The sequence below is a fragment of the Pinus tabuliformis genome, chromosome 4_2 (assembly GCF_031772625.1).
Source record: "Pinus tabuliformis cultivar Carrire ecotype Pingquan chromosome 4_2, CPIR1, whole genome shotgun sequence".
NCBI lineage: Eukaryota > Viridiplantae > Streptophyta > Pinopsida > Pinales > Pinaceae > Pinus > Pinus tabuliformis.
The window spans coordinates 500,131,941-500,144,228 of record NC_142304.1 but is presented as its reverse complement, the minus strand read 5'-3'; the positions used below and the strand labels follow the sequence as shown (position 1 = coordinate 500,144,228).

Here is a 12,288-nt window from a genome sequence, read left to right as displayed (position 1 = left end):
CACAAACATATATTGTTAAGACCTTTGCGATGACGTGTTGGTATGTGGCTTGTCTCATTGCTTGGTGGTCGCAAGTTCGACCCCCACTGCTGCTGCTTGAAAGTCGACCCAAAATTTTGGTGGCCCCCGAGTTGCCATGTGGCGGCTTCTGGCTGGGCCATGTGTCAGCGCATGGTTGGCCACTAACCACCTAATCAAAACCACCAAATTGCACCCAATGAGAATGTACCACTTGGCACAACGTGATTCGGTGAAGGCCATTGACCAGTCAAACTGCCACATAGACCTGCATAGTTAGTGCCACGTTAGTAGTACAGACTGCTGATTGGGCTGTCATTTTTGGCAAAAAATCACATGTTTGGGAAAGCAAAGAAAACATGATTATGGGAGCATACAGTGTCTATTTCGTGCGAAATGGGTTGCACCAGATTCAGGATGATGAGCACTACGTAGTCGTTCAGGTTCCACACCGATTCGACAACTTTGAATTTTGAGCTATTTTTTTAGCACATGATCAATAATGGCCCTCATACATCCATTGATACAAGATACAAAATTGGGGCTTGGTGTCAGTACATCAACGACCAATCTACCTTCAACAAGATATTCTGACCATATGGCTGATGTAGTTGACTCTCTCGGCTCTTCTCGGTCGTACCATGTACCTCCCCGGTCCTACGACTCTTGATATGCAGCTCCTGCCTCTATAAACGATCCAGATCCATCTGACCACTTAACCTCGGCTTTCAATATGCTCACTAGTTGTGCCTTAGTCCATCAAGGACACAACACATCGAGACTCTTGTCAAGTTGTTCACAGCTCCACTTGTGAACAACTCTCAACTGCCCACTACCGCTCCTTAGCTACTCAGGGACTTCAGCCCACTATGGTCTTCTTGTGCTGCTCCAATGAAAACCAACATAGGGCACGGAGGGTTGCCACTTATCATTGCAAGATGTCCATCTCCCACAATGAACATGGGCTAGGAGGATTGATCATCATCTGCCGTAGAAGTCATTCTCCACACACAAGTCTCAGGCTCCACAAACTACTCCTAGTTGATTAAATCCTCGAGCTCAACAATTGCCACTCTAGCAACCACCTAGTTCCATGAAGATGGTGCACACTGGGCTCCAACTTGGGTGCTATCATGCTGTCCTCCAGCAGACCATAAATGCCTAATCACGTCCACACTTGGTCCACTCTCACGCTACCCTCCAACAGTCAATGAGTGACCAAGTCTGCTGTAGCATCTGCTCCTAGTTAGGGAATCCAACACCTAAGAAACCCCTCCACATGGATGCTATTAGACTTCTCCAATCAATACTCTTCTAGGACACTTATTACTCCACTGCGAGATCTGCTCCTAGTTGGGGTTTCTTAACACCCAAGACAACCCCAACAAATGTCTCCCACATGTTACTTGTCAAACTGATCCAAGTTGATCCTCACTGTCGAATCTGTCACCTGGTTAGGGTATCTAACCATCAAATCTGCCCCTCCTCTTTGACTTCCACAAGCTACACTGTCCAAGCACTAGGACAACCTTCCATCTAGCAACAATTCAACATAGAAAATGTTATACCTGTACCTTTGGGCTAGTGCAATTGCTGTTGTATAATGTTTTGGTTAGGGCATTATTGTAGACCCTAACAACCCTCACAAAACCATACAACAGTCCCTTTATTTGTTGCAGATTCCCTTCCTCTTTAAGCCCTTGGCATACGCTACCTGTTCCTTTGCTCCAACACCCTGGAATAGGCCTTACAACCCTCCTAACTTGCCCAGAACAGGCCTGCGGTGGCTCTAATGTGACCACAGGGCCTGCGGCTCACCCAAACAGGGATATACCACCCTCAAACCAGCACCAAAGCTGCCCAGAAATGCTCAGAATCCTCTGCTGCTCCTCGGCCCACACAAAAGGTCTCCAAACTGATCCTTATGCTCCTCGACCTCCTCTTCTTGAGTTGCGGCTTCCACAGGTGTTTTTTTCACTATGAATGTTGCACTTGGATGAGGAAAAGACTCACACATGTGTTTAATTTATACCCTACACATGTGGCTCCAACACATTCATGCCAACTGTCAACAAGTCTTCTTTAACCCAAGCCGACTTGCACAAATCATGATAGCGACATTCAAAAATTAATATCTCAAGTTCTAGAGCTCCAATTTGAGTGATTTTCAACGTGTTGGATTCTCCACGCCATCCTCTATCACCTTAAATTTTCTCATGCTCAAAATCCTCATGGTTTTGGCCCAAATCCCGATGGGTGCAAAATCCCAAGCTTGAGTTCCAAGCCCACAAGGCCACTTGTGGAGCTTCTTCCTCCAAACCCTCGATCCATAAGGCTTGGAGTACCTCCCAAGCTACAAAAATCGCCTAAATTGAAGGCTAGAGCGGCACATGATGTCGCATTGAATGTGCGCGTGGAGGCAAGACGAGCCTCATTGGGTGCTCAGATGGCAAGTGGTAACGAGGAGTGTCATCCCCATCGGGGGTCTTCCCATACATCTATTATTATTATTATTTAATATTCCTTTTTCTTTATGAAACACATAAGCTAAGAAAACTTGTTATGCACTTAAGGTAATAATGAGACATTTTTTCCCAAGGAAAACTTCATAGTATCCCCTTCTTTTTGGAAATATCTAGATGGAAAGTTGCTTAGTTACCAACCATAATAACAATTGATAACCTTGAGAAACTTAACTAGATATAAATAAATACATATAGTTAACCAACCTTTGCATCTTCAAAATTAAAATATTTATTTATTATTAATTTTTTTAAAAACCACTTATTAATATAACATTAAACAAACATTTTATATATTTTTCTTAATTAAATTATAGAATACACCTAGTTTCTTTTCATGTACAAAATCCACTTGTCCTCGACTCAACCATATATACTGTAATTTCACTAAAATAATCCCACATAATTCAATTAAAATCAAATTATTATTATTATTATCTAATTTTAAGGTCAAAGCCAAGCAAAACACCAAATTAATATATAAAACATCTTGTTTGTAAGACAAAAAAACATCCACTTAACCATTTAAATAACCTAAAAAAACATCAAACAAACTCAGCGTTGAAATAGTAGCAACACCAACCCACCAAAGAAAGAAAAACCATTTTATTTCCATCGCAATACTTTCGCTTTGTGAAAAAATATCCATCTCTGTTTTCAACCCGAATTAAAATGTAACATCCAAATATTTTGCCCCGCAAAACGTATTCCAAAACACGACAATTAAACACCATACAAGAATGGGCATAAAATCCTCCTCCTGACGACGGAATCCAATCCAATGGAGTACTCGAAGTTTCTTCTGTAGTACTACACGGGCACGGACACCAAGAAGTAAATTATATTATATAATTTAAGGCCCTGTTCGTCCCCATAGATTGTGTATCACTGATCTGTTCCATTCCAGTGTGCTTGGCATCATTAATTGCAGGCCTACTTTGCTTTCGCGCGATCTCATGGAGACGGAGAAGGCCAAGATTCGGTGCCAGCGAATTGGGTGCGAAGCCTTTTTCACAGAGGATGACAACCCTGACGACTCCTGCCGATACCACAGTGGTGTATGCCTTCATTTTCCCCCCTGTTTCTGCCTCATAATTTATTCGAAGAAACTTTTGTTGTTGTTGTTGTTTATTAAATAGTTTAATGCAAAATGAAGTATTGTAGAAGCTACAGTATAGTTGTCTGAATAAGTTTTCCACAAATTTCTTGAAGGTGGTTATCTGTTAGTTTACTTTTAGTTTGGAAACATAAGTCTTAACAAACTTCTGTGGAAAGATCTCTGTTTGAAAGATAAAACGCAATTCAGAGGGAATTTAATTTATATTTGTGATTTATAGAAAATGCCTACCAGCTTGAAGTGGATGTGTCAATCACAGGAAATGGCAGTGATAGGCAGTTATCCCATCAATTACATTTCAGGGCTTTCGTAGACCAACTGGGCATAATTTTATGCCCAGCAAAGCTAGGGCAGATTAGTTGATTCTAAAGACTGTGTGTTTAAAAACATGGAGCTAACCACGATTATACATGAGCTTGAACTCCACAGACAAAACAGAACAGCAACAGAAATTGACAGAAAGACTAAATCTGTTGTATATGTGTTGTTTAATTATAAGGAGATTGCCTGTACTTATAAAAAACTGGGAGGAACCCAACATTACAGGTGTTGGGTAGTTCACCTACGAAGCAGTAACAAGTAAAAAATGTACAATGATTAGACACTGACTTGAGTAAACTTAACTACATGGTATATGTACATTGTAAACCAACACCCCGTATCCTCTATATGTGCAACTCAGGGAAGTGTGAAAAATACATTAAACCTCAAAAATGGGTCCTGGCTACAAGGCCATAATAGGTATCCATGTACAAAATGTTCTAAGGATGACCGCTCTCAAAGGACCAAAACAAGGCTCCTAAAATGAAGTAACACCAATGCTGAAACGCCTTGGAGCTGAAACTAAAGAAGATCCAACAAATATGCATTGAAAGGCAAGGGCACGAGGCTTGTGGAGGTTGAAAGCTCCAATCAGGAAGTATGATCAAAACTCTGAAGAAGAGGGCCAAGTAACCTTAAAGAACATGTTTGAATTATGGAACAGGAAAGGATTGGTTGCAATGACACAAGGATGGCAAACACTGACAACTATCACATGAATGCTCCAAGAAAAATTGGTGTTACTTGGGAACCAAAACAAAGGGTTCAATCAGAATCAAGCACCATCAACCATCAAAAGAGCAATGAGGTCTGTGTAGGCCGAAATGTCCAAACAGGAGGTATGACTGACACTCTAAAAAGGGCCAAGTAACCCCAAGCTAGCAATTCCATCAAAGATCCTCATAACAATTCCAAGCAGCAATGCAAGGCTAAGCAAAGACAGAAAATGTATGCAGATTTCCTTTAGGTGTTTGAACCTGAAATGCTAAAATGGTGCTAAAACTAGCGAGATAACTCCTAGAAATCATGCTTAAAGGGAGACGCCCCAAAAACTTGGTATACTATGGAATCAAACTCCACATTGTTATAATTTTTATTGTACTCTCTTTAGGTGTTTGAATTTGAAATGCTGAAAATGGTGCTAAAACTAGCGAGATAACTCCTAGAAATCACGCTTAATGTTAGATAAATACCAATCAAATGTTATGATTTAAACTTTGTTGCATTGAGATATAACATTTAAACTTTGTTGCATTGAGAGAAGCAAGGTGCACTTTACAGGCTGGGTTGGAAGAGATGCATCACATATGTCTGTACTCTCTTTAGGTGTTTGAACTTGAAATGCTGAAAATGTTGCTAAAACTAGCAATATAACTCGTAGAAATCATGCTTAATGTTAAAGAAAAACCAATCAAATGTTATGATTTAAACTTTGTTGCATTGAGAGAAGCAAGATGCACAATACAGCCTGGGTTGGAAGAGATGCATCACATATGCCTGTAATGCTAATAAAATAATGAAAAGTTGGAAAAAAGTGGATATCTGACATCTCATGTAAAAAAAATGAATAAAGCAAAGCTGACCATTCATTTATTACTTCAACATGAATTTTTTTAAATATAAACCAAAAAGATATATCTTACCCCAGGATCTTTTTACTAGCGAGAGTTTTGTACTTTTTTTTTTTTTAAATTCCATCTCACGCTTAAAAGTTAATAGATCTGGGGTTGAGATAGATCTATACTAGATTTCTACAGACAAGCAGTTGGAAGATTCATGGCAGGGAAATTATGTATTAAAAACACCTTTTTCTCTTTCGACTAAACCTACCATAGTGTCAATCTGATATGATGATGCAGATTTATTACTGGGTCTGCGAGTGTGTGGATTCTAGAATAAGGGTGTTCGTTCTTTCTACTTCTTACTTTTTAATATTATCTTACCATTTTTTACATAATCAATTATAATGCTGATACAATCCTCCATACTAACAACTTCCCCCTAGCTTGCTCACGAGAAAGTTCTGGGATTTAGTTGTTGAAAATTGTAGCTGTGGTCGGTATTTTCGTTGTCTAAATCAAAGGAGAAATACATTGTTTTCTACTGTCCAAGTTGGCCCCAGGTGGACAGGTTGGCCCCACTTCATGAAGGGGTTTGACCCTTGGTCAAAACCCCTCACATTGATAAACTATATATTAACAATCTGAGTCACTCATTTGATCATCTATCACACAAGAATTCTGACCTGTTCCACAAAAAGAATCTGCTCACACGTGCGAAGAAGATCTGTTTGACCAGCGAGTTGACTTCTTTGTTCTCTGCGCTGACCAGCATTGATTTGATCCTTCTGCTGCTGATTGACCGAATTCTTGACTGAGGTTGGAGGCTGAATTATTCTGGAATTATTGACCATCTGTTGACCAAATTTATGAGGCTGTTCTAGGTGTTGACCGAGCCTCGACCACAGGAAAAAGTCTGAGGTTTGACTGTGGAGTTGCAGGCCAAATTTTGGCACTTTGACCAGCTGGCTGCAGGCCAAAATTTGGCCCTTTGACCAGACATTGACTTGTGAGCAGTATGCTGACTTTCTTTCTCCTTTGACTCTGTTTGACCTGGAAATTAATGTGGTCAATTTTTGACCTTTTATTGGAATATTCTGATGTACATTTTGATGAATTGAACTCTCTCAATCTCTCTCATAAGGAAAGATTACCGGGTTTTCCCCTTGCAGGGTTTTGTCCCAAGAAATTTTGGTGTCTCTTGTTTCATTGTTTCTACTGTGATCTCTATTGTTCTACTGAAGTTAATGGTTGAAATTTTCAAGTATAATTGCTTAATGATTGGAATGCTCTAAAGAAGTCAAATTGTATCATTGGAAGTAGTTATCAGTTTGAAAATTGTTCTAGTCTTGTTTGCAACTAGAAAATCAACATGGTATCAGAGCTTTGGTGAAGGAATAGAGCATCGAGATCGCCTTGAAGAGCATTGAGTTCCTATATCTTTTGTCTAGATTGATCATGCTCATCATGAATTCCTTCATGAAGATAAAAAACAAACTTGAAGGAGCCCTTATATGAGATACAAGAAGACCTAAAGAGCACTCTAGAAGACCAGTTTTGTTCCCTCAAGCAAAGGTGGATAAGTAGACAGGGAGGCCTAAATGAAGATAAGAAGACAATCCTCCTTCCCTCTCTCAAATGATTAGAATAATTTGAGTATAGTCTGAGTATTTTGTGCGCAGGACCAAAGTCTATGTTAGTCTGAGGTCCAAATCTTTGTGGAGGAGTGCAAGGATTTGAAGTCAAGACTGAGCTTTTCGGAACAGTAAAGAAGGCCGAAAGTCTATTTTAGTTTGCAAGAAGTACAAGTTTTTGTCTCTGCTTGAGAAGGCCGAAACCTTGAGTCTCAAAGACTCCATGGCTTTAGATTGATCATGAACGAATCCCTCATTATCTATGAAGATATTTGGATACACACCTTTCAAGCATAAAATTGTTTCACAGTGACATTGATCAATCACTTTGTTCATATAATGGGATCCTTATTGTGAAGTTGAGGCGTTTTATTGAACATATTATAGCAACCTTTTGAAAGAAAGGAGTTGCATCCATTGCAGATCATAAGAATGATGGCCATTAAAAGTTGAAGTTCAAAGGTTCTGTTGAAGGCCAAAGACATGAATACGAAAGTAGAAAGGTATTGAAGAAGAAGAAGTTCCTTAGGACCTGTTGAGAAATCAATGCAAGTAGACTTAGGTCTTAGATTCCTCTTTCTTGATAGTTACTTGTGAATTATGTTGGCTTCTTTTACTTCTTTGTTATATTATCTTTCATCAAGAAATTACCAAATTATGTGTGTATGAAGATCACAAAACAAGAGACACAAGATGTAGGCACTTTGCCAGGGAAAAACCCAGTCAAAATCTCTTCCTTCAATAGTTTTCCTGAGATAATCCTAGACTCTTCACCCCAGACACAGACTTCCTCCAACCACCAAGTCAGCCCTTTTTTCCGGCAACTTCGATCTAGATCTTCGACCTTGCAGTAGCAAAACTTCGATCTATGCAGCAACAACTACTTTGACCTATGCAACACTTCGATTTATGTAGCACTTCGACCTATGCAACAACAACACTTCGACCCCAACAACTTTGACCCTTTTGCAGCTTCGACCTACTGCAACTTCGACCTATTGCAGCAACAGAACTTTGACCCTGCAACTCCAACAACTTCGATCCTGTAATTGCCCAGTAACTTTGCAGAAAAGAGAGAGAGAGAGCCCAAAAACTTCGATCCTGCACTTTTGCTTCTTCCTCTTGCACTTCGCACTTTTACTGCACTGCTTCTTATGTGTATCGAACTTGTTGAGTGGATGAGCAAATAGATCGAACTACACTTGTATATATAGGCTTCTTGTGGGTCAAATTGCTTCCTTTTAGGTCGACTTCATCAGGCAAGGGCCGACTTGGTGTGGAGGTGACAAAATTTACTTTTGACTAAAAAATAATTCTTTTTACATGATTCAAAAGCCCAAGAAGGGTCTCATAAAATGTACAATGACTCTAATGACTCAATATAAATCCTAGGAGTCCATAATGGGGACTTTGACTAATAAAAGATGACCCAAGCATGAAACCCATGTTTTAATAAGTTATTGTAGCAATAATAAAAAAATTCTTTTTCATTCTTTTGATAAGTACATTACATAATGACTCGAATACATTTATGCGGACCGAACCTAGTTACATTCTTCAACGCTCCCTCTTAACTAGGGAGGTATTCATAATAACATATACAAGTACAAGGAAGATCTCAAAACATATGAACTATGAAGAGTTTAGGCACCACAATGGCATGGACTAGATTCTTGACCAGGGCAATCTATCTGGTTGGGACTAAGATGGACTAAAGCTTTCAACCTATCTAGGTACCATCAGGCTTACTTGCTAACCATCAACCTAGGGATCCAGGTGCGTATCCGAGGTCAGAGCTCTATGACCAACGACACCCTCCCTACTTCGGGATCTAGACATCAACACATAGTGCCAACCTGATGTCCTCTCAAGCGATGTGTCTCACACACACAGCCTCAACAAATCTCTTCCAAACTTTTTATCATCATTAACAAGATCAACAATATCTACTAAACCAAGCATGTTTCTAAGATATTCAAATTTCTTATTAGGAAGAGACTTTGTTAGTATATCAGCTGCCTGATCGTTGGTCGAGACATACTGTAGCTTCACGATCCCATCTTGCACTAAGTTCCTAATGTAGTGGAACTAATTGTTGATATGCTTCGTCCTAACATGAAACACGGGATTTTCAGACATCTTGATGCAGCTTTGATTATCACAGTTTATCACAGTAGGACCCAGAGGCTTCTCGGACAAATTTGTCAGAAGCTTCCTCAACCATACAACCTACTATCCTACTTCACATGCAGCCACATCCTCTGCTTCAGCACTACTCAAAGCAACAAGATCTTGCTTTCTACTAATCCATGAGATCATGGCAGATCCCAAACTAAAGCATCCACCTGTAGTGCTTCTTCCATCGGTCTCACTGCCACCCCAATCAGAATCTGTGAAGCCAATCAACTTGACTTCCTTGCTATCGTACTTTAGGCAGTGATGTATAGTGCCACAAAGATATCTCAATATATGCTTGGCAACTATTTAGTGATCATGACGAGGCTCCAACTGAAACTGACTAAGAATGTTCACAACAAAACATATATTCGACCTAGTATTTACTAGATACATCAGAGAACCCACCAACTTACAATAGGAGGTAGGATCTATGAGACTTGAGTCAAATCTCCTCAACTTCTTGAGATTGGTGATCATAGGAGTAGTCATGGGCTTGGAATCCATCATTCCAAATTTCTGCAACAACTTGATGATATACTTTCCTTGCCCTAGATATATCTCCCCAGGCTTCTGCCATACTTCTAGACCTAGGTAATAGTGCATCAGTCCCAGATCCTTCATCTCAAATTCGGTTGCCAACATCTTCTTGCATTCTTGTATCCTTCGCTCCACACCTGTAATGAATAGATCATCCACATATAGTAGAATAATGACTGGCTCATTATCCACAACCTTGATGTAAAGATTTGGATCAACAGTACTTTTCACGAACCCAATTCTTAGAAGTTATGCATCCATTCTTGCATACCATGCCCTAGGAGCTTGCTTCAAACCATATAGGGCCTTCTTGAGTCTACAAACATGAGTGTCTTTGCTATTTACTTCAAAGCCTTCAGGTTGTTCAATGTATACTTCCTCATCGATGGTCCCATTCAAAAATGTTGTCTTTACATCCATTTGATGGATATTCCATCCCATTGTAGCAGCCAATGAAACCAAAGATCTAATGGTAGTATACCTTGCGGTGGGTGCAAAGGTTTCTTCATAATTTATGCCTTCCTTTTGAGAGAAACCCCTTGCAACAAATCTAGCTTTGTATTTGTCTATACTTCCATCAACAACGTGCTTGATCTTGTAGATCCATTTGGAGGTGACAATCGATTTGTCACTAGGTCTAGGAATGATTTCCCAAACCCCATTCTTCATTATGGATTGATATTCTTCCCGCATTGCATTTTTCCATACTTCTTGATGAGCGACTTCTTCAAATGTAGATGGTTCAACTTCAATCAGTTTTGTCATATATGCAGCATATTTGGAATATCTTTTCGGCCTTTTGCTTTCTCTAAAGGTTCCTTTTGCAACTCCATGTCCTTCAACATCTTCAAGAGTAGCTTTTAACCAATTTGGCCTCTTCCTAGTGTTCGATATGATCACAGGTTGAATAGGCTCACTTGGCCCTTCTTCTTCTTGAATTGTAGAAGGATCGTTGTGGTGTACTTCTTCTTCGAATATTGGTATATATTCTTCATTGGAATCAATAGGGATATCTTTGGATTTTTTGTAGGCATGATTTTCATTAAATATAACATCCCTGCTTACTTCAATATGTCTTCCTTGATGTAGATTCTATATGCTTTTGAGGAGAGACTATAGCCAACGAAGATCCCTTTGATGCTTGTGTCATATTCTCAAGAATTCTATGAGGACTTCTATTTTGAATAAATACTACTGTAGTTGCTGCTTCTCCCCATAGAAATTTTGGTAAGTTTTGATCAAGGAGCATTGTTCATATACTTTCTTCAATTGTCCTATTCGTTCTTTCGGTCACTCCTTTTTGTTCGGGATAGTAGGGAACAATGAGCTCCCTCTTAAATCTGTTTCTTTACAATATGCAATCAATTCTTTAGAAGTGTATTCCCCACCATTGTTGGATCTCAAAGTTTTTATTTTTCTTTTGGTTAGGGTTTCCACTTCAGATCTAAACTCTTTGAATTTTTCAAATACTTTATCCTTTTTCTTGAGAAGGTAGAGCCATGTCTTTCTAGAGTGATCATTAATGAATGTTACATAGTAATGATGACCTCCAAGTGATTTGTCAGACATAGGCCCATACACATCAAAATGAATGAGGTCTAACATTTCTTTAGACCTTGTTTCACTATTTGCAAATGCTTTTCTTGTATGTTTACCCAAAGAACATCCCTTGCAAACTCCTTCACGATCTTCTTTGATATTGGGGATACCATGAACTAGTTGGTTAAGAGTGGGAATGGCCTTGTAGTGTAGATGACGATATCTTCTATGCCATAGCTCAATGGGATTGATTTCCATATGAACTAGAGCTTGAGGAGATGGTGTTATGACTCTATATAATCTTCCTACATGAGCTCCAATAAACCGAGATTTAATGATACTTGAATCTTTTCCCCAAACCAAAACCTTTCTATCAACAAAAGCAACTCTATCCCATTTATCTTCTAAGCAAGAAATTGAAAGCAAATTCTTTTTCAACCCTGGAACATATAGTATATTGGTGAGATGTAACTTAGCTCCATTTTCCAGCTTTAAGGATGTTGATCCCAGGCCTCTAATAACATAGCTTTTGTTGTCTCCCAATTCCATTGTATGAGAAGATGGTTCCTTTGATAGAGTGTGAAGTTGTTTACTCTTCCCTGTCATATGCCTTGATGCTCCACTGTCAATAATCCATGCATTATCATCATTAAGTGAACCTATAAGTGCAGCCAAGAACCCTTGACTTTTGACCTTGTTGAATAAGTAGTAGAAGATCTTCTTGATCCAGCTTCCTGCAGTATTGAATCCCATTCTCATATAACTTATCATAGAGGGAGTAACCATTTCCTTCAAGCCAATAGAGTGATCTTCAATCTTTCTTGACCTTAGCTTTGATACCATGTTGAGAAATCAATGCAAGT

At 39.3% G+C, this 12,288-nt stretch overlaps 1 protein-coding gene across 1 annotated transcript in view; it reads left to right on the top strand.

The window, feature by feature from the left end:
- The first annotated feature begins 3,234 nt into the window (after positions 1-3,234).
- Positions 3,235-12,288, top strand: part of LOC149170177 (cysteine and histidine-rich domain-containing protein RAR1-like) — a 165,615-nt gene continuing 156,561 nt past the window's right edge. The window contains exons 1-2 of the mRNA XM_089428933.1: positions 3,235-3,596; positions 7,701-7,705. Of these exons, the coding sequence (XP_089285059.1) occupies positions 3,497-3,596; positions 7,701-7,705 (105 nt within the window). The 5' untranslated portion in view covers positions 3,235-3,496. The remainder of the gene's footprint in view (positions 3,597-7,700; positions 7,706-12,288) is intronic.